The 23,757-nt window shown below is 48.6% G+C and overlaps 1 protein-coding gene across 2 annotated transcripts in view; it reads right to left on the bottom strand.

Moving 5' to 3' along the window:
• Positions 1–23,757, bottom strand: part of LOC144829004 (uncharacterized) — a 391,507-nt gene that overhangs the window by 223,037 nt on the left and 144,713 nt on the right. For both annotated transcript variants that reach the window (XM_078687693.1, XM_078687694.1), the window contains exon 8: positions 12,334–12,391. In XM_078687693.1, the coding sequence (XP_078543819.1) occupies positions 12,334–12,391 (58 nt within the window). The remainder of the gene's footprint in view (positions 1–12,333; positions 12,392–23,757) is intronic.

Genomic DNA, 23,757 nt, shown 5'->3' with positions numbered 1-23,757 from the left:
GCTCTAGGAACATGCAACAATTTTGGCACCTACTTAAATGGGGCTTGTCCCAGGACGACCGTCCGAGCCCAGCCTCGGTGGACCAACAACAATGGGTTCGCTAATTTGAGGAACAATTTAGGTGCCCCAGTGATGCGCAGGAAAACATATGCTGGCCATTGTCGGATGACCCCTTGGAGTTTACGGTCAGAGTTGTTGAAGTAGTTTTGACATCCATTCCAAGGGGAAAGGCACCTGGTCCAGATTGTATTCCTGCCGATTTATTCCAACAGGATCATGACCTCTGGGTACCGTACTTAGTCCAGTTGGCAAATGCTTTGGCCACAGGTGCTAGGGTTCCCGAATCCTGGGCAGGTGCAGAAATCCTGCCTATTTATAAAAAAGGTGATCGGTCGGTTCCATCCAACTATCGGCCGATCAGTCTTATTGACGCGGTGCAAAAAATCACAGCCCGTCTTGTTCTTGCCAGGATTCAGGAATGGATAGAAGAGCATAATGTTTTCGTGTTCCGTATTATTGAGTTTTTTGCTTCTGGATGTTTGTTTGCCGTGAGGGCCATTATTGGGTCAGCTCCCCCTAGAATGCTCCTCTCTAGCTCGAGCCATACTGGCACATAATCTGGTGTTGGCGCTAACCAGTGTAGCCCTTGTTTGGCCAGACATGCTGACTGGAAGACCTTGTAGTTTGTGAGGTTCAACCCCCCTTGTTCTTTTTTCAGCCTGAGTTTTGCTAGACTTATTCTGGGTTTTTTCCCCCCCCATAGGAACAGGTTAATGGCTTTGTCAATTTGTTTGTGGAAGTCTGTCGTTAGTGATAGCGGTAGCATGGACAGGGGGTAGTTGAGCATTGGGGTGATCATCATCTTAACCGTCTCTACTCTCCCCCACCAGCTTACGAATTTGGGACCCCAAGTGTCCAGTTTCAATTTGATCTTTTTCAGCATTGCTTCCTCATTATGCTCTAGTGTCGATCTGAGGTCTTTCCCAAAGAGGAGCCCCAGATATTTTAGGGGCTTAGTTTGCCACGCCAGGCCTGAATTGCCTAGTACTGCTCTGGTGGTGTGGCAATTCATGGGTTTGCATTCTGACTTGTCCTTGTTGAGTTTATACCCTGAGACGCTTGCATATTCCTCTATTGTTTTTACCAGTGCCCCGATTGATTCCCGTGGGTTGTTTGTGGTGATGAGTATGTCGTCCGCATAGGCTGCGAGTTTGAAGGCATGACCCTCCACTTCCACACCTGTGATCTTCGTGTTTGTCCTGATCATGTGGAGAAGGGGTTCGATTGCCAGAAGGAATAGTCCTGGCGACAGGGGGCAGCCTTGCCTTGTCCCTCTGCTTAGGGTGAATGATTCCGATGCAGCTGCGTTCACTACCACGCGAGCTCGGGGGTTTTTGTATAAGGACATTATCATTCCCCTGTATTTGTCTCCAAACCCGAATTTGCGCATGCATTCATTTAGGAATGGCCATGAGACTCTGTCGAAGGCTTTTTCTGCGTCTAGTGCAATCATCACTGCCTTCTCTGTACTATTTGCCGTGCGGTTTATTAGGTGGCAGAGCAGTCTAGTGTTGTCCTGCGAGAGCCTATTCCTCAGGTATCCCACCTGTGTTTTGTCTATGAGGGTGGGTAGGTACGCGTTTATTCTGGCTGCCATGACTTTCGCGTATATTTTACAGTCAACGTTAATTAGGTATATCGGCCTGTAGTTTTGCGGGAATTGTGGGTCCTTCCCTTCTTTGGGGATGACAATGATGTTTGCCTCTGCCATTGAGTCTGTCATCCTTCCTTTCTCGGCGCACCCTCGGAATACTCTCACTAGTATATCGCTAAGCTGCTTTTGGAACTTTTTGTAGAAGGTCACTGTAAATCCGTCCGAGCCGGGGGCTTTGTTGGGTTTAAGTGTGTCTATGGCCCTCCCCACCTCTTCTTTTGTTATGCTCTGGTCTAGCGCCTCGCCCTACTAAGATTAGATAAAGAACTAGAAGTAAGCATCAGGAACTCCAAATGGGAGTCATTATGGTACAACTCCAAGATCACATACAAAGGGAAAACGCTAGGCAGCAAAGAATGGCTAAGCAGAGGCATAACCACACCGGCGCAACTAGAGACAGGGAACAACCCACTCACCTACAAGATGATCCAACACACAACGGGCCTGCCAGACAAGGAATTCTATGAGTTCCTGAGAATCAAAGCAGCCATCACCAAGGCAAACCTTTCCAAACACAAACCAACCATCATACAGTACGCACAGAACCTCAACGCAACAGGCCACCAAACAGCGCAGATCTACAAAATAATCACACCACGCACCACCACCCTTAATGACAAAACGATAGCGTTCTGGGAGGGAACCATCCGCAGACCACTGAGTGAAGAAGAGAAGGCCAAATTATGGACATCGGCGTCCAAAAACAAGATCACACCACAGCTAGCACAAACAAAATTCTGGGTACTACACAGACTACACTGGACACCGGCGAAACTAGAGAGAGTAGGGGCCACCGACGACAGCGAGTGCTGGAACTGCCACACAGCAAGGGGAGACCTGGCCCACATGCTATACGAATGCCCTAAAATCAAAGCGTTCTGGGGAAAAGTATACGACCTAATAGACTCGATCACTGGCTGCCAGATGCAAAGAGGGCTTGCAGGGATAGTCACCGGCTTCCTAGAGCCAAAACTCGAATCCAAAGAAATGCGAGATTTGGTTGACATGCTCCTAACGGCAGCGGTCAAAAATATTCTGCAGTACTGGAAGACCGCCAGCAAAGCCACCTTCAAGCGCTGGTTCAACTGGGTAACATTCCTCCGAGCAGCAGACAACATCACTGCCAAACACAAGGCAGCGAACCACACAGCCAAAGTGAACATGTGGGCAGCTCTAGACGAATACCTAAAACGATAGCGCGCCCCCTCCCCCCCCCCCCCTCTCCTCTCTCTTTTCTCTCTCTTCTTTCTCTCTCTCGGGCACCACCGGGCACTAATGTATACCATGTATATGCGAAACTTACCTTATTCATTTCAATAACAAATTTTTGAAATAAAAAAAAAAAGAAGAGCATAATGTTTTAACCCCTCTTCAAGCTGGTTTCAGATCTCATGTGAGCACTCTAGATCAGGCCTTTCGCTTCATGCTTCTTTATTGGAAGACTGTTGTTTTGGGTAACGGTAACCTATACGCAGCCTTCGTGGACTTGAGGTCTGCTTTTGATCTCGTCCCGAGGGCTGGGTTGTGGAAGTGCCTATTAGAACTGGGCATGCCATCCCCCCTTGTTCGTCTCTTGGTGAACCTACATGCACATACCTATGCCCAGGTCCGCTGGGGCAAACCAGGGGAGGTGACGGATAGGTTTCCTGTGGCCAAAGGTGTCAGGCAAGGGTGCGTGTCGGCCCCTACCCTTTTTTCCTTATATATTAACAGGGTTACCAAGTATTTTGAAAACTATCCCACGGACGCTCCGAGTTTGGCCGGAATGAAAATTCCCCTGCTCATGTTCGCTGACGACACACTCCTGATTTAAAAAACCAGACAGGGCCTTCAACAAGCCTTGTCGAGGTTTGAGTTTTTCTGCAGCGAACATGAGCTTGAAGTGAATGTGTCTAAGACCAAATTCATGGCTTTAAGAGGTCACAATCAAATTAGTGCAAGGGTAACTATGGGGGGTACCCCATTGGAACAAACCAAGTTTTTTACTTACTTGGGTGTTACTTTTAGCGAGACCCTTAGTTGGTCCCACCAGGTTGAGCTTATGGCCCTAAAGCATTTGCAGATAGGTGGTGCACTGATTAAAGAGCACAAAGGCTCCTTTACCCGGCCAATTTCACCACTAATTAAGATATATGGCTCAAAGGTTCTACCCTCAGTTTTATATGGGGCGGAGCTATGGGGCTTCAGCAAACTGGATCCCTTGAGATCAGCCCAAAACAAATTCCTCAGGATGGCAACGGGTCTGCCCCAGTCAACTCTGCGGATCCCGCTTTTATATGATCTCGGGTATCAACCGGTGGAGGATCAAGCGAGATTCCGTCCATTGGCATTCTGGCGACGTCTATGGACAACGCCGGAACTCCATTTTTATGCCAGGGCCTGCCTGGAGGTCAAAGATCGTCCTGGTTCCTCAAACATAGGCTGGTTTAAGGATTTAAGCTCTACCCTTTCCACCTTGGGGTATGGTGATTTGTGGTCTGGTCCTGAATTAGCAATCTTTCCCTCCAAAAAAGACCTAAAATTGCACTATTGGGACTGGGTGGTTTATAATAGACACTTGAGTTTGTGTTCCAGCAATCTTACAAGTCTATTTATTGTTTTTAAAGACGTATCCAAGCTCGAACAATATTGGGACATGATAACAAAGCCCCTGGATCGTAAATTATTCCACCAGTTCAGATGTGGCTCGCTGCCTCTAGGGGATTTCACTAAAAAAATGGGGTTCCGGTGGGACGGGGCACTGTCCAAATTGTCTTGGTCAAGGTGAAAGTGTAAACCATTTTTTGTTTGTGTGTCCTCTGTACACAGCCCCAAGAGCCAAATGGTTAAGCTCGGTTTGTAGATGCCTAGGTACCCGCTCGGCTGTTGAAGCAAGCAGAATTTTAAAAACTAACCTGACCCCATTAATTTTTGTGGGGGTAGCTAAATATTTGGGGTGGGCTTGGTTGCTTTGAACCAGGTTCATCAAAAGCAAATAGCTGGGGATTTAATAATGTTTGCTTGCTCATCTGTTAATGACTAGTTCTTTTTATTTGATGCTCATTGGTAATCTATGTGGTAATGCCAATTTTGTACTCATTCATAGAAGCCTGTATTAGTAATTTAATATTGGTTTTAGATGTTTTTAATTATGTATGTACTGTATTTTACGTCTTTTATGATGCATCAATCGAATAAAGACGTCTTGAATTGACCAGCTATCCTAGTAGCATGGACAAGAGCAGTCTTTAGGCTAAACTCTAGAGGGCGTGTTAAGCCAGCTGTTATACCATCACATATACCCCTTGAACACCAAGTCAAAGGACACCACACAAGTTGTTATGAAAATAAAAGGATATTTATTTATAACACAACAACCCTGGACTCTTTATGAGGACAGGGTGCTAAGCACAATACATAACTCTTAAAGAAATACTGAAAGTCGCACAATTTACACAAATGCCCGAGGGGCACGGAAAACCATATACTACAAAAGTGGAATGCGAAATTACTAGCAGGTAAGTACTACTCTCAGAGGCTTTAGAACCGCTGGGCCTACAATGCTGAACCCTTAGATTAGAAGCAGGAGGCCTGGGGACGTCGTGTGCAGAGTGGGAACTCTCACGCGTAAGGCGGGACAAAGTCTATGGATGCTAGTAAATGCAAAGTTAGTGTTCTCGGGCGAACCCGACTAGGTAGGTCAAAAACGAAAGTGGATCTAGACACTTAGAGAGTGGATCTACGCTGGAGCACCGTGGTACTCTGTTTACCTAGCCCAGGGGCTGCGGCTGCATAGGGTTCAAGTGTCGTCAGGAATCCTCGTTGACGAACCAGGAGCCTGAAGTGGAAGTTGCTGGCAGGCGACCAGTGAAGATGTTCCGGGCTGATCCAAGGACTGGATCAGTGAAGAAGGATACCTGTAAGCAGAGGGGACCAAGTTCTGAATCACTAGCCAGTGATTAGGTGGGCACCAGGATGGCACCGGACGAGGTCACTCAGCCAGGTGAAGAGGCGACACTGGATTCTGCTGCTGCACGGACCAGGGCGAGGATGTCGACCAGGCTGGAGGTCTGTGAGCTGTCCCACGGCGGATGTCTGCTGCTGGCGGTGCTGGATCCGGTGAAGGAGGCAACAAGCCTTGGCTAAGGCAAGCCCACGTGGCGACACAAAATGGCGTCTGGAGTGGACCAGGAGGGTACGAGGAGGGTCCCCTTCAGGAGGAGACTAGGGCTAGTCTAGAGGAGCTAGACCAGCGGTGAAACAAACTTAGGACGTCGTCTGGAGGGTCACTAGCCAACGGGCAAGTGACCGGACAACGTGGCAAGCAGCGCAGAAGCAAAAGGGCCCCACGCAGATCTGGAGGATGCTGGGGGGCTGGACTTCGGTGCTCGTGCTGCTTGGGGTTGGGGCTTCTCTTACCCCAGTGCACCCACTCGAGGGTCCCTCGGCGGTCGTGCTGGGTCAGTGTCGTGCTGGTTCTGATGGTCGCCGGGTCCTCTGGTCTCGTCGCACCCACGGTTCTCAGCTGTGCTGTATAGGTAGGTAGAGGTCAGAGAGGGCAGGGAGTCCGGGTCTCGTCGTGCTGGTCGGTCTGATTCCAGAGGAAGGACGTGCAGCAAACCGCAAGATACTTAGTTGGTGCCTGCTGATGCAGGGTGACTACTCCTTAGTCACAAGGGAGAAATCTTGAGAAGAAGTCGAGAGTTCCTTTCGTGTAAAGTAGTTTCAGGTTTCAAAGATGATATAATTTGGAAGGGTCCCCGCTCCCACCTTTATTCTAAAGAAAGGGGCTGGTACGCGACTAGGTCCTGCCCATGGGTGGGACCAGGAGGGGGGTGGTTACACCCCTCTTCTTTGTCCGGTCTCTCCCCAGCTCAGGGGCTGGTGTGCCCCCAGAACTGGTTTGAGCCGGCCTATGCACAGTGAGCACCGGGGTGCCACTTGCAGTCACCTTCCTCTAAAGCCCTGCCTACCTGGGATACACAAAATCCTGTCTGGGATGGTGCTGGCACCGCCCCTGACAGGAAACCCTTTGTCCAGGCCTCCGTTGCTGGAAGGACTCCCAGCAGCAGGAGGGCAGACTTGTGTCTCGGTGGCAGCATCCATTTTGTGGAGCTGAGGCTTGAGTTAACTTTAACCGGGGTTCACAGTTACATACATGTCGTGTCCCTCTAGAAGGGTGGAATGCTAACCCAGTCGCCAGAATTGGCGAGGGGTTAGTATTCCAATTCGTATGACACCTTACTCGACAGGTTTTGATAATGCTATACCAAAGTTAGCATAGGACCGCGAGGTACATAATGCACTTAAGAGTATATGGTATAGCGTTATCATGGAACAGCTATTAGGACTTGGTTCCGCAAGCTGCAAACGGGCTCAACTCATGCCAGAGCACCATTTCACATTATTCCAAGCACTCTGCCTTCAGGATTGATAAGGCCTGCCATAGGAGTGACTGATAGGAATATATGTGTCCATTTTAGGGTTAGATATAGGAATACTAGATCTACAGCAAAGGGTGTGTACACCACCTTGCCCCAGCTGTCAAGCAGCCAGTTGTGTCTGTTTAGGTAGTCGACCCAGGGGTGGCATAATACATGCTGCAGCCCCTGGGAGACCTCTGGGTGCACCTCTGCCCTGGTTACAGGGACTCAAGAGAGGGCCCAGTGCCAATTCAGTACCTGGGTACAATTTGGAATAGAGAGAACAGCTAGGCTGTGGGTCTGATTAGCAGGCCCACAGCCAGGGAAAGTCGTAAACCAGTGAAGCAAAAAGCAAAAATCTGGGGTGATCATAGGATTGCAGACCCTACTCTCCTACAGACGACTTCTTCAATGTCTAGGCCTTCGACATCCGCTTCATAGTCGTAGTCGATTTCCTCCGCCGGAGGTGAAATCTGCATCTGAACTTCGTGTCCGTCCGCTTCTTCGCTGTCGAAGATGTCCACCGGTGCCGGGGCCGACTGCCGGGCCTCCATGCGCGCCACGCGCCGAAGCCGAATCGGCTTCTTCGAACGAAACCTGGAACAAGCCATACAGCTGGCTTCATCGTGGTCCGGCGACAGGCACTTGTTGCACACCGGGTGGACGTCGATGTGGGTACTTAGATCCGCACACGGGACACTTCTTGAACGGGCTCCGTTCCATGGTGTGTCGTCGAAGGTCTTGCTGCGTCGACTAGGCCTCGATCACCGAAGAGTCATGCGACTCCCTGGATATCCAACTCGGTAACTGAGTCCGAACAGAACCGGGCACCGAACGCAAACAATACCGATGGTTTGAAAAAGTTTGTTGATTCCGAACTGGAGATAACGAAATTACATCCGAACCCTATGGCGGAAAAAAACAATCTGAGGATGGAGTCGATGCCCATGCGCACTGTAGTCCAGGGGAGGAGCCACCTATCTCGTGATACTTCGAAGACTCTTCCAGGACAACAATGTGCAATCATCCGGACCCAACACTAGGCGGCGATCTATGCTCTAGATATGAATTCAGCAGCCCACATGCCTCGAACATATAGTTTTGAGGCATCTGTCTGATATACATTCGCTTAAAGTGTTCAGATAAAGGTACTCTGCATGGCTTAGTGAAGATGTGCCCATATGCCCTCGTATATTTTCTGTACATCCCTGTATGTTTGCCGAGTGAGTTATGATCCTACACACTAGTCTTTTTTGTGAACACCAGAGTTGGAAATCATCGAAAGTGTACCACTTTTATGATAGTTGCGACTGTCCTGACAGCATGTTTTGGAATCGGGAGACACAGGTTGTTTTTTACATGTATATCACTGTCAGTGGGGGAGGTCTAGAAAGGCGGGAAGGAGGGTGTGTGAGGAGATGCATTTTTACCGGAACCAGCCCACCAAGAATAGCCACCAACAGTAGGAACTTAATAATTGAGACTTGGAAAAACCCTTGAACATTTGGAACTGCAGATTTCCTGGTTGGCTGAAGGCATTCCAGTTTGGTCAGAGATCCTCTCAGCTATTACTTTGTTCAATATTTACGCTAGAGAGGAGGCTGGTGCGGCAGCACTAGGGGAGAACTTACAGAGCCCGTAGTGGAACATTGGTTTGGTTACTATGCTCCCTCCGTCTGGGAGTGCCCGTTTTGGAAAGCTGCTGTGGTGTTCAAAGAGTTAGACTTTTAAAGAGAGTAAAAGAAGCTGCCTTTGTATATACTATACCAAAGTGAGGTACAGTGTGCACAGAGTGCAGTGGAACCCCAAAGGTAGGCAGAGGTAAAAGTAGATAGTACTTTACACTATTTGTGATAGTGGGGGCGGGCATTAAGGTTTTATCAGAGGGTAGTGGTAAGCATTTGTTGTACACACTCAAATCAGCAAATGATTGTCAGACACTCAAAGACTAAACTCAGACCTATTTTGTTTGTATAAAAATATTCTTTTAGTTATTTTATTTTGAAGAACCAAGCAGGCCTGTTACAGGTAACAGTTATACTTAACAGTAATATACAGTTTGAATTGCAGTTGTATATATACTTTGGTTTGATTAAAGTAGAATCACTGGCAATGTAATGCTTTGAAATATAGTACATGGACACCTCTCTGGCCACATATCAGTCAGTCCCTTGTGAAAGGTACCCTAGGTACTGTGGCTAGGGAAGGCCTCCAGGGGCTGCAGCAGTTATTGCGCCACCCTTTGAAATGCTGTTTTTTTTTCTCTCTTTCCCTCTCCCTGCAGAACAAAGTGAAGAGCAGACATCGCAAACATCCCTGTGTGCCATGCCTACAACCCACTGCCCTGGCATAAATCAGTCACCCTTGTAGCTGGGTGCACTATACCAGTGGTGAGGGTCCAGATGCATGGGCCCTGTACCCCTATAGTATCTAAGTCAATTCTTAGTCATTGTAAGTGCAGTGCTGCCATCAAGAGTATATGGTGCTGGGAGTTTGTCATTACAAACTCCACAGCACCATAATGGCTGCACTGTAAACTGAGAAGTTTGGTATCAAACTTCTCAGCACATTAAACCCACACTGATGCCAGGGTGGGATTTAATAAAAAATGCACTCAGAGGGCATCTTAGAGATGCTCCCTGAAAAGCGACTACCCTCCAGTGGGTTCCCTGACTTGAACACACCAGGTTGCCACCACGAGACATGTTTCTGGACCCCTGGGGTGTGAGCCTTTGCTCAACGCGCCCAGAAATAATGCCTTTCCTGGGAGGAGGTGGGCAAAGGGGTGCTTCAAAGGCCTTGCAGCCTTTGTGATGCGACCCCCAACCTCTCCTGCTATCAGGAGCAGGCCCCCTTGCTGTCTTACCTCCTTTTCGCCTGTAAGACAGGCCGGCAATGTACTGAAACCTGAGAAGTTTGGTATCAAACGTCTAAGCACAATAAACCCACACTGATGCTGGTGTGGGATTTAATGAAGAATGGACTCAGAGTGCATCTTCGAGATGCCCACTGAAAAACGACCAGCCTCTGTTGGGTATCCTGACTGGTACACACCAGAGTGCCACCACGAGACAGGTTTCTGGACCCCTGGGGTGGAAGAGCCATTTCTGGTAGGGGAGCTTCAAAGGCCTTTTAGCCTTTGTAATGCGACCCCCAGCCTCTCCTGCTATCAGGAAAAATTTGCCAGCCCAGAAGGTGTGCCCACCTCCGCCAACCCCACCCCTAAGGTGGGGGAGGCGAGGTGAAGCCCACTCTTCAGAGCCCGCCATCTTGCAGATAGCAAGCACTGCCAAATAAGGATTAGGGATTGAGCTCACTCCCCCACGTGTGGTGAGTACACCAAGGGTGTAGTCACCCAAGGTCAATAGCCCATTGGCTAATGACCCAGAGACTTCCTAAAACACCCCCTAAATACAGTATTTAGGGGCAGCACAGAAGCAAGAAAACAGACAAGAAACCAGAAGAAGAAAAGAAGGACTAAACTACCGTGCCGAAGCTAAGAAGAGAATGACGCCCACTGACTTGGCCTACCGGCCTGTCCCCATGTGGAACCTGTAGAAGCGAAACTCCGGTGTGTCTTGCAACCAGCAGCCTTAAGAACCCCAAGAACCTGCCCTGCCTTCAAAAGAAAAGACACTGTCTCCTGTGAACACCTGATTTGTTCACCCACAGACTCCAGGTCCAGCATAGTTCACAAGTCTGCACCACTCTGGTCACTCGAATTTGTGCCATGGGCTTCAGGTGCAAACACCAAGAGGAGGTTCCCCCCCCGACAATCCTGACCAGAGATCTGGTGATCCCGGACATGCATCAAGCCTCCAGCCGACGACTGCAGCCTCAAACAGGAAGGTCCCCTCAACCACGAGCAGGAGCTGGTAAGAAGATCCAACCCTTAAAGGCACCAGATGCCCCACGGCATTGGGTGGCTCAACAGATGGTGCCTAACCAACCCCCAGCATCCCAACTTACCTCTCCAAGAGGTAGTCGCACCCAGAAGACCTTCGTACCCAAGCCTGCAGTGTGTTTGCAAACCAAAGACTCCCCCATTGAAAGCTACAGACGACAAACCAGCACCCTGCAGCCTTAGTGCCGCTGATGGTGTACCTTTACTTTAACTTGAACCCCCAATTGCCCTGAGGTAAAGTCCAAGAGCTTTGCTCCCACACCTTGTGACCTGCTCTTGAGCAGCCTCCAACCGAAGGCCCCCTATCCCACATTGGATAACATTGAGCCTCAGGAGAACTCTGCCCACGGCCGCCTAGTGCCGCTGAGGGTGATTTCAGAGTGCATCTTTGACCCTGAGTCTAACCCAAGAAAACCAACTCCCACAACAAAGTGCTTACCTGTTAACCGATAACTAGTTACTCCCATAGGATATCATGGACCGTTTTCTATGAAAAAGTTTCTAAGTGTGGAGGTGGAAAACATATCAAAGTCAATGCAACTGTGTACAAATAACCAAAATGCATTAACTGACCTGTTTCCAGGAAATGTCCCAGTGATGTATCCAGGTATACTACACTGTGTAAGAAAAGTAATCTGCAAAGTAATTTACATGACGTCCTATCGAAAAGTCATTATAAAGTATATGTACAATATTTTAAAGGTATTGCATTCCCAGTAATTCTACTACAATCAAAACCAAAGTATATATACAACTGCAATCCAAACTGTAATGTTACTGCAAATTATAAATCACTTACTTGTACCAGGCTTGCTTGGTTCTAATAAATCAATATAACTGAATAATAATTGTATACAAAGCAAGTTGGTCTGAGTTCAGTGTGAGAGTGTTCAATCATTTGCTGATTGTGTACAACAAATGCTTAACACTACCCTGTGATATAGTCTTACTGCTCGCCCACACTACCACAAATAGAGAGTAAGATGCTATTTACTTTCACCTCTGCCTACCTTTGGGGTTTCACTGGACTCTGTGCACACTATACCTCATTTTGCTATAGTATATACAGCGCCAGCTTCCTACACAGACCAAAAAAAAAACATACATGAATTTCCGAAGGTTCAACGGGAGACTGGCAAGAAAGACCATGCCCATGTAATTTGCAAAGGCAACTTTGAAAGGGAGAGTAAAATTTAGGAAGTTTTGCATAGTGAATGCTATTTTAGAGAGTTTCTTTTAGAGCACATACCAAGAAACAATTAAAAAAACATTAGCTGTAGTTGTATTTTGACTTATTAAAATGGCATGCTTACATTTTTCGGACGGTTTCTTCTTGGATGTTTGGGGTTTAAGTTTGATATTAACGTTAGTCTAGAAGACAAAAGCAGATTTGTAAATGCAGTTTTAATGTAAAATCCAAAAGTATGTCCAATAAACAGCAGTAGACTGAAATCTTAACATTAAAAGAATAATGAATTTTATCTTTGCAAGCTGATCTAAAACATAAGGCTATATTCAAACATCCAAACTACACTGTATAAATTAATCTCTTTTGGGGATGTGGCAATATAGATTGGGTGGGGTCCTTGAAGTAAACAAGCCTCATTTTCTTTAAGGGGTGAGGGTGCCATTATGCAGTCTGTAAACTAGTCCTTCATTGGTGCATTCCCCTTTTCTCAGATGCTTTGCTTCCTTGCTGACAAGGCTAACCAACTTATGTATTGGGTAATGTTATAAATTATTCTCCTTGCTGTACTTCACACGCACTGTCTCCTTGGTATCACTAGAGTATGAACATGAGAACTTGTGGCATTAGCCAATATATTTTTTTTTTTAACTTGAAATATTTTTATTGGCTAATGCCACAAATTAGTGAAATACTAAAATATGCACTAAAAAGCATATAACTTTAAAAAAAAAATGTTATTGAGCAAAGAAGTAGGTTCAAGAGAATACACAGTATACTTAAACACATTTTCTCAAATATTATCCTTAAAAACCAGTTGCACACCAATTTAAATGGCAGCCAGATCAAAACATTATGAAACAAATAAGGAGGCTAAAAACCAAAACAGCTAATTAAAGCATATAACAACTTAGTCGCATAATTTCCATCCGCAGTTCAAGCTCGCAAAATGTTTTAAAACCGATCCTGCAGGTTATGGTCTGCAATATATCAAAATGTGAGGCCAGAAACAAAGTTGCTTTCCAGTAACCGGTTGTTTGCCATTTATTGTGATGTATATTCACATGCTGTACACTGTCCTGCCATCTAGTTTTGAGCTTGGAATTTGCAACTTATTGTCTTAAAAAATGTTTTGTTCTGGTTTCCAAAATTCACTATGCACAGGCAGTGCCATCTGAAGAATTTTTGGGGCCTGCTGCTTGAAGAACTCACAATTATTTATCCATGTTTAGCTAATTCAGGCCTTCGACACGCAAGAAAATAGTGATTATACATTAAAATTTCAAAAACAGGAAAGCAAAACTAGCTAATAGGTCAAGCAGACCGGCGTCCACAACACAAACAGCACTAAAAGGAAGTCTTGAACAAGAACTTACAAAGCCATTTCTTTTTGCTTTTTAGTCTACGTTTTCCAAGAACAATATTTATGTGGAATTTAGAGTCTAACTAGCCTCTTTCTACCATTATGGAAATACATGGTGTTAGAAGGTAGTTCTGACACTAGGGGCCGCCTGGATTTTTCGCTTTTTGAGCACCTAATTGTTGAGCTTTTACTGTGGGGGAGCCTCATAATCTGGGACTCATCCACAGTGAACTCATAATGAAGGAGACTGCATGGAGATGTTACTGGTGTCCCCCCTGGCTGGATCAGGCTGCTGTGAAGCAGCTGGAGTATGGGGCACTGGGCTCGTTACATGCAGACACATGTACATGCGTGTGCACACGTGTAGGGGCTGCACAGGGGAGATTCAGCGCAGTCCAGGAGCAAGTACAAATTGAATGGTGTGGCAGGACTTATGCAGAATTGGGTGGTGACATGGAAAAGGCTTTATACACTGTAAAGAAGCATGCCAGGGAAAGTCAGTGTATTTTACTGTGTTTTCACTCCATTATTCCCCTATGGGGATGTGGGGCCCATGGCTAGAATGACTTCCACCAGGCCTACAGATTCCAGACACGAACTAAAGTCCCTTGTAGTGGAGGTGAAAAGAAGTATTCTGAAGAGTCCAAAGTCATATTTGTACTGCTTTTGGGTCATCCAGATATGTCATATTTCTCGGAGTCCCTGGCTGGGGTCTGGTCCTGGCAGGTTAGATGAATGCCCTTTCTTCCCTGAAAAAAGATCTTCCCTCCAAGGAAGGGAGATAGGTGGAGCTACAAGCCAATCCATCAACCGCTGTCGCTGGGTGCCAGGCACCAAGTTGAACCAAGGTGAAGGCAGCACTGGGGGAAGGGGAGCCATGTGGCCAGAGACACTGGACGACTCCATTTTCAACAACCCAGAGGCTGGACAAGAAGGAGGGAGCAGGGGCAGGGAAGTGATGTGTCGCTGTTTGATAGGACACACAGAGACTTCCTGCCATCCCCCTACTCAACTTTTAAAAAGTACTTGCACAGGAAGAGAAGCTCTCTCTGTGGTGTGGTCTGCAGAGGCAGAAGGTGCTGGAGCCTGCCACAATGGACAATTGGAAGGAGCACACCCCCTGACTGTCTCAGGAATCTCAACAGCGCCAGGAGAGGAGTCCAGGACCAGTGAGCAGCTGCCTGGTCTCCTGCGCAAGCAGAAGAGTGGCGAAGGAGAGGAGACAAGCGAAAGGCTGGGGCAGGAAGCCAGTGAAGAAAGCACCCTGCCGAATGGGACCCTCTTGGAGACCCCAAGGGCGAAGGAGAGTGCGCCCAGTGACTGGAGGGCGCCACCAGGAGCAAGAAGAGCCAACAAGCATTTACAATGCAACGGCTTCGCCTTTGGAAAAGTTAGAGCTATTGGCATTGTAAATGACAACATTTTTATTTATGTGTTGGCTTTGACAACATAAATAAATGGCATTGTCATTTACAAAGCCAATAGCTTAATCTCTCGCAAATGAGACACCTATTGCATTTGCACCCACACACACACACACACACACACAAAACCGGGTCACAAGCAGGCAACAGAGGCACACACAAAACCGGGTCACAAGCAGGCAACAGAGGCAAGGACCAACCTCCTTTAAGCTTAGAATGTCAAGATGAAATAGGAAGCATCCCACACGTAAACAACGATTTTTCAGTATCTATGAACGTAAAGAAAACAACCAGGAAGAAGAAATAGGACTACAAGTTATACATTTTTAGGTCTCGCTAGACGAAAACAAAAGCGAAGCTTTTGCTGTCTATGCGAGACAACTTATGTAATCACTTTTGGGGGAATGTGGACAGCAGACTGTCACGAGCTTCTCCTGCCGGAGATTGTACCTCGTGAGCGCGCACGTATTCCCATGCGCAAAGAAAGCCTCACTCACGCATGCGCACACACACTGCATACACACACGCACCCCCCCTTAAACAGACACACGCGCACACAGACAGACAGACGCATGCACAGACACACTCAAACAGACACACGCGCGTACACCCCACCCCCACTCACCCCTCCTCTCCCTCAACACACTCACCGGTTCTGGCGGTGCTCGGCGGCGGTTCTGCCTCTCAGGCGGCGGTAGCGCTTTGCGGGGCTCTCTCACCACATGAGAGCCCCGCCTTCCCCATGCGCCCGGCCGCTCTTCACCCGGTCCCCCATCTCGGGACCGGGACTGAATCTGGAGCCTTCGTGGCTCTCTCTCGCCGCGATGGGGCGGGACTTCCGGTTGGGGCCGCGATGGGATTGGCCGGCTGCCCAACCGCTTCCGGGTCGTCACAGGCAGCGCGGCGGCCCGGCGGGGACTTTAACAAACTCCTGGGCTGCGGTGGTGAATTAAAGGCACACGAGCGGTGGGCTCCCTCCCTAATTTAAATATGCCGCGAGCGGGCGAAACCTGGAGTGCGGAGAGTACGGAGAGTTTGTGTTTGGCGTTGGGTATGTGAGGAGCAATTTAGGGGAGGAGGGAGGTGGATGGTTAGTTGTTACAATGGTTAGATAGTTTGGATGGCTAGATGGCAGGGTTTTTATTACGCGATTTGCGCCCATCTCATGAGAGCAGCCTTTTCCACACACAGAGATAGCTCGTGTGTTTGCACAGGAGCAGTCTCGCCCGAGTGCATCTAGGTGGATACAAAAGACAGAGGAGGCGTTCAGCGGCAGCGCACAGCCCATGGCAGACATGTGTGAGGCCACCACTCTGCCTCTAGGTTTGGTTAAAAATGGTATTGATTTGTTGGTGATTATCAGACTGTGTGAGTTTACAGGGCTCCAGTAGGCAGTGATAATCCACTTGTATCTTACTGCGCATTCCTGTGAGCTGTCGCCACCGCCTCCCCAGCTGCCATTCCAACCCACCAACACCCCTTAAACATCATTCTTTCCTACTTCCTGACACGGGTTTCGACGCCTCAAGTGCGCACTCTCTTCCGGTCCACTTATCTTGCAGTCTTAGTACGGAAGAGGTTCATGGCACTTGTCACTCGCCATGTCCAAACTGCACCCATCACAGCATGTTCTGATTGCCCCCCCCACCACCCCCTAGTAAAGTTTTGTATTATTTTATGAACTGCACTTGGAACTTACATTTACTTTTATCCCCGTGACAAAAAAACTTTTATAACTTTTAAGTTCACCATGTCAAGCAGTGACGTTTCCATCACGAAGGACATGTCTCAGGAACACCTTCTTATCACGTAGAGCATGTCTTGTTTGGTGATTGATGGCTGCCCCTCAGCTTGACATTGGCAGAAGGTTTTTTTCCCTCTACGAGTAGTATTGTATTTGTTTAAAATTTGCATGTGGGTGTGGATCAGGTGTGTTATTTTTATAATTAGTACCTTTAATGCACAACTTTGAGTTTTTTGTTTTTTTTGCAGAGTTTTATATAGCGCTAACTAGACCCGAACCGAATCAGGTATCAGAGCGCTTTACATAGCACCAGTTACGTTACATGAGGACACACTTTCATTTTTTAGGCACGGGGAGATTAAGTGATTTGCCCAGAATCACAGGAGGTTTTTGGCGTCGTTAACGAGACTCGAACCCAGATCCCCAGGTCCGCGGTCGAGCGCTTTAGCCGTTAGGCCAACCCCTCTCCCCAGGTTAAAGTATTCAGTATAATATGGGTGATGGTGTACACATGCAGCTAAAGAAAACTACAGTGTACACACCTCAGCTGCTTACCTATGAATTACACAAGGACACCACAACGCAAGAACCATTCCTCAGCCGTATTTATGGAGGCACTATTTTCTCAAATTGGTTTGTCCTCCCAGGACAGACTCACTCCTCTACTCTTTTTTTTTTTTTTAAGCACACATTTGCAATTAAATAGGTCTCACATTTGCAAGAGTTTAAGCTATCAGCATTGTAAATGACATGGTGTTTTATATCTGTTTTAAAAACAACACATAAATAAAAGGCATTGTCATTTACAATGCCAATAGCTCAAACTCTAATAAATGCGAGACCTATTGCATTAAAAATGCTTGTTCTTCATTGCATCATCACCGTGTCAGATGCTGCTGATAGGTCCAATATCATTAATGCCACATTAAGACCGGCGTCTAAACTCAACTGAATCGCTTCAGCGATTTCTTGCACTGCTGTGTGTGGAAAACGAATTGAGAAGGGTGTAGCAGCTTGCTATCTACCGGCCAAAAATTTATTAAGATGATGATTTACACATTCATCCAGGATTTTTGCACCGGTACGGAGAAATGAAACAGGTGAAAAATTGCCTGGTAGTTATGGGTCTGCAGTTACCTTTTTAAGAAGGCGAATCACATTGGCTCTCTTCCAGGCATCAGGGATAGCATGTATTTGAAGTGAGAGAGAACAACTCCTGATAAGCTGGGGTAATATGCCCAGCAACCTCCGCCAAACTATGTGGGGAAATGGGTCTTCAAGTGAGCCTGACTTGCATAATGACACCTGCTTCTTCACATCCTCTAATGTAGGGCGTACAAAGAGTGACAGCTCCTTCACTAACGTTGGCCCTATAATATCAAAAACTGCGGTAGCAGCCGCCAGAGAGTTGTAACTTTCCAAATAAAAATAAGAAATATAAAAGTGAAAGAATGTCTCAGTAGCCCTGACACTGGAATGCACTCCTTTCGAGATGGCTGTGTACATGTGAAAAGGTAGAATGGCATCTCTTACAGTGCTAGATAGCCAATGGATGGACGGGTTTGAGCCATTGTGACTAATTACTTGCACCCATCATGCATGATGGGCAGAAGCAAAAGGTGGATGAACGTGAACAGACCAGGGGAAAAAGAGGGCTGACCGAAAGCCCCTGTACAACTGCATATATGTATGGCTTTTTTATTATGAATAGTTTTGAAAAGAAGAGCCTGGCGAAACAGCTAACACTCTCTCGATAACTAAAACTGGGAAGAACTCCATGAAATATGAACCCTTTAAATATTTTACAAAAACACAATTTCCCATAGGTCAGACATGTTACGTCCCAAAGTGTAGGTTTACTTTGACCTTGATTAGATGGTTTATTTATTGTTGCTGCTCATTAACTATTCCACCCGATAGCTTTACCTTGTGCATTGCGCTCACCTTTGACATCTGACACATACTTCCAGTCAAGATATAAACTCACATGAAAGGTATTTGTACTTTGTCTTAGACCTCACCTGTCTATCCCAAGTAGCACTAACAAAGGCTCTGGGTGTCCCATAGATGCCCCGAGGCGGCTATAAAACCTAGAATAGGATCTGAGCATCCAAACAGGAAGCTAGAAAGAAAATAAGGGAATGCTTCCCAGCATGCGTAGTATTTCCTACAGAAGACAAAGGCTTCACCAAGCACCCGTGCAACAATTTGCAAATTCCACTAAACACTCAACGGTATCAGTTTAGGATGGACTGCTCCACACTGGTATTAGGATAAGGTATTGGCTTTGGATATACATTAGTTGAATTAAGAACTGGTTACGATGGGGGAGATACTGGAAGATGCAGACGATATCTTGCATTCTGGGAACATGTCCTGAAGGCTGCAAAGGTCTTAAGTTTCTCCTGTGGGATCTCTCCCTCACTTAGAAGTAAGGCTATTTGTTAGGAATTTATTGCAATCTGGTGCCCTCCCATTGTCCCTTGTGGTGGCACATATGGCAACCAACTACAATAGTGTAACCATAGCATTGGCGCTTGTCAACAGAACTAGGATCAAGGGACACGAAAGTCTTCTCCGGAGCTTGGTAGCAAAGGTGGTGGGACTAAGATGCTGCTGTATAGATAGGATGCTCAAAAAGATGCAGCATTTTCTCAACTGCAGAAGGGGGGTGTATTCAGGACTTTGGTATGTGTGGGTTGAAGTTGTGGCTCAGATTCACCAGGAGAGTGTATCCAATCACTGCTGAGCAGGTAGTTTCCCTGAGGTTTTGAGTGTACCATCCAATTGTTGCTGAGCAGGCAGCTTCGTTCATGTTTTGCGTTGCAGCATTGCAAGTTGGGTGCACATATTTACAGAACTTACACGCCTGGTGGGCAGGAAAGGCACGGACAGCGGGAGGGGGGCGGGAAAGGCACGGACAGCGGGAGGGGGCGGGAAAGGCACGGACATCGGGAGGGGGGACGGGAAAGGCACGGACATCGGGAGGGGGGACGGGAAAGGCACGGACAGCGGGAGGGGGGACGGGAAAGGCACGGACAGCGGGAGGGGGGACGGGAAAGGCACGGACAGCGGGAGGGGGGGCAGGAAGGCAAGACTGAATTCCGATTGCCGATGGTGAGCTCGTCGACGGTCTCTTCGTCGACTGTACCTTCGTCGACGGCCCAGTCGTTGATGGTGTGCTCGTCGACGTTGTCTTTACCGTCGTCGATGTCTTCGTCGACAGCAGGCCGGTCGCCGAGGGCGTCTTCGCTGGCGGTGTAGGCGTCGACGGTTTTGGTTCCGTCGTCGACGCTGTGGCCGTCGACGGAATCTTAAGCAACGTCGAGTGCTTTTTAATGAGAACAATCGACGACACAGGCTTACCCGCCGTCGACGATGGAGTAGTTGTCGATGAAGATGCTAACGACGCCGTCGTCGATGTAGAAACAGACTGTAGAGGCGGTTTTCCTCAGCGCTGAGGGAAGCGTCGACGAAATTGTGGTCGGCGACGACACAGGCTTCCTGAAGGCAGGAACCTCCTTGTCGGACGTTTTAGATTTTACCCCTGAAGACTTTTTGGCAGTCTTTTTAGGAGGAACGTCTGTAGGGCTAGGGGAAGCAACCCTCGGCCTCTTCAAGGATAATTTAGAGGAAACTGAAGCCATCTCACCGTCCTTTGAAGACTCCAGGTTGTTTCTGGTTTTCAGTCTGTTCAACCAGAGGGGCAGCCTTCCTTCTCTGTCTTTAAGTGTTTTTGTAGAGAATGTTCTACAAATTCTACATTCCTTAGGCGAATGATCTGGATAAAGACAGTATAGGCAAGTTTCATGCTTGTCATCGACGTGGAGCCTCTTCTTACCACAAGATGAGCAAGCTCTGATGAGACCTTTCTTCTGTTGATCAGCCATTGTTGATTTTTGAAGGAAATATCCAATTTCTGTGAGGAAAAGAGATAAAACTAGGAAACCTGAGGAGAACTCAGGTGGAGACTCCCTAGCACAACGTGCAGTAGAAAATCTGAGAGACTGAGGCTCCTGACAGGAAGGTTCTAGAGGGAGGTGGTAGCCGATTGGCTACCTTCTGGAGTTTGGTCCTTTTTACAAAAGGACATAGATAGGCTACTAAGGTTGGCCCCTTAGGCCTACTTTTCTCTATGTATGTCTATAGGACATTACTTTTCTATGTACCGGAGACTCCCGTCTCGACGACTGGGAATGATTCAGGCATGTGAATCTATGAAAGACACTCATAATTCTGGATAAAGAGGGTCTTGTCCGCAACACAACCTTGTCCGGATGGACAGAAAGGAAGGGAGGCTTGGATGAAAGAGCCTGGAGCTCACTCACTCTCCTGGCAGAGGTGATGGCAACCAGGAAAGCAGTCTTAAGGGTAAGAAGACGGAGAGGACAGTTATGAAGTGGCTCAAAGGGAGCGCACATCAGAAAAGTAAGTTCAAGGTTCAAATCCCACTGAGGCCTCACAAAAGGAACAGGGGAGAACATATGAGTGATACCCTTTAAGAATCTATTAACAACCGTGGACTTGAACAAAGAAGGCTGATCAGGTAGCCTTAAGAATGTGGAAAGGGCAGAAAGGTAGCCCTTGATAGTGCCCAGAGCAGAGCCCTGCTGGGCAAGAGAAAGAAGGAAGAGGAGAACCTCTGAAAGAGGGGTAGAAAGGGGGATCCACAGCCTTTGCTGTGCACCATGACACAAACTTGTTCCACCTCCAGGCGTATACCGACTTTGTGGAGGGACGCCTGGCTGCCAGAATCACATCACAAACTTCAGGAGGCAAGTCAAATGGCCTCAACTGTCGCCGCTCAATCTCCAAGCATTGAGGTGGAGACTGGACAGGTTTGGGTGGAGGACCGTCCCCTGCTGCTGCGACAGAAGGTCCTCCTGAAGAGGCAGACGAATCGGGGGATCGACAGACATGCTGAGTAGCTCTGGATGCATATAGCCAAGTTCTGAGCTGGGATGGTGCAGTGAGCTAAAAAACGGTGATGGATCAAGCCCTGATCTTTGGACTGGGTAAGAGTGGTCTGCTTAATTCAGGCACTCTGTTCATCACCACCCCCTTTTCTGAATCGAGTAGCTCTGGATAGCAGTATCTTCGTGCCCAGTCCGGAGCCACAAGGATAACTTGGGCCCGGTCACGCCTGATCTTCTTCAGCACTCTGGGCAGAAGTGGTATAGGCGGAAAGGCGTACAACAGACCGCAGCTCCACTCGCGACGAAAAGCGTCTCAGAGCGAGTGCCGCCTTGGAAATTCCAACGCGCAGAACTGATGACATTGCGCGTTCTCTTCTGTGGCGAATAGATCTAACCAAGGCTCTCCCCACTGCTGAAAGAGGCCTTGCGCCACATCCGAGTTCAGACGCCATTTGTGATCCATCATGCACCGACGGCTGAGATCGTCCGCCCTGGCGTTCAGGGAACCTGCCAGGTGTTCAACCACCACGGTCAAGCCCTGATGTTCCAGCCACTGCCAGAGGCGCAGAGCCTCCTGGCAGAGGGTCCACGACCCCACCCCACCCTGTTTGTTGCAGTACTACATGGCGGTGGTGTTGTCTGTGAACACCTGCACTACACTCCCCCGGACAGAGGGGAGAGGGGAGGAATGCCTTCAGTGCAAGCCGGATCGCCCGCAGCTCCAGAAGGTTGATGTGGAGCCGGGACTCCGCCGGAGACAAGAGGCCTCTGATCTCCGCCTCTCCCATGTGGCCTCCCCAGCCATGGAGGGACGTGTCCGTCACAACTACGTGCTCCAGTTGGGGTAGGGAGAGGGATCTGCCGCTGACCCAATCGCAGTCCGTGAGCCACTCCTGCAACTGTCTTGCAGTGCCCTCCGAGATCAAGACATGGTCGGACAAGTTGCCCTGATGCTGGGCCCACTGAAACTGCAGGTCCCACTGCAGAGCCCGCATCCGCCACCTGGCATGATGCACCAGAAGGATGCAGGAGGCCTTCAGCCCCAGAGTCAACCTGACCGAGACTCGGGATAACGGCTGAAAGATCGGAATCAGAGCCTGAATATCCCGAACCCGCTGCTCGGGAGGATAAACCCGAAACTGCGCAGAGTCCAGAACTGCTCCGATGAAGACGAGCTTCTCAGAGGGACACAGGTGTGACTTCGGCACATTGATGGAGAACCCCAGCAGGTGCAGGAGGTCGGCCGTAGTCTGGAGGTGGCCGACGACTGTCTGGGGCGAGCCCGCCTTCAACAACCAGTCGTCGAGGTAGGAGAAGACTGAAACCCCTAATCTGCACAGATGAGCTGCGACCACCGCCATCACCTTCGTGAAGACCCGTGGGGCGCTGTTCAGGTCAAAGGAGAGCACGGTAAACTGAAAGTGCTCATGGCCTACCGTGAACCGCAGGTAACGCCGGTGGGCCGGCAGGACGGGGATGTGAAAATAAGCGTCCTGCAAGTCCAACGCTACCATCCAGTCTCCTGGGTCCAGGGCAGCTAGGACCTGAGCTAGTGTCAGCATCTTGAACTTCTCCTGCAGGAGGAAGCCGTTGACGTTCCGCAGGTCCAAGATAGGGCGTAGGCCCCCTTTGCCCTTCTTGGGTACCAGAAAGTAGTGGGAGTAACAACCACACCCTACTTCTGGCCCAGGAACGCGCTCGATGGCCCCCTTGGCCAAGAGGGCCGTAACTTCCTCTCGTAGAAGTGTCAAGTGATCCCCCGACACGCGGTGGTACTGCGGTGGCATGGATGGAGAGGTCGCCTCGAAGGGGAGGGAGTAGCCCCTTCGGACAATTTGCAGCACCCACCTGTCCGATGTGACAGTGCGCCAGTGGAGGTGGTGATGGCGAACCCTGCCCCCCACTGGTGTCACATGGGCCTGAAAGCTCGGACTAGGAAGGTTTTGAGGCGGATGCTGCAGGGGCAGGTGTAAACTGTCCTCGCTGTTGTCCCCGACCGCCGCCACGGCGGTTTCCACGTCCCCCACCGCGCTGGACGGTAGTCTGCGGCCCATGGCTGGCAGGACGGGTGGGGGCGCCACTTCCTTGGCCACGAAAAAGCGAA

Source organism: Lissotriton helveticus, chromosome 4_1 (genome assembly GCF_964261635.1).
Source record: "Lissotriton helveticus chromosome 4_1, aLisHel1.1, whole genome shotgun sequence".
NCBI lineage: Eukaryota > Metazoa > Chordata > Amphibia > Caudata > Salamandridae > Lissotriton > Lissotriton helveticus.
The sequence above is the reverse complement of the archived record's forward strand: the minus strand, read 5'-3'. Positions and strand labels throughout refer to the sequence as shown.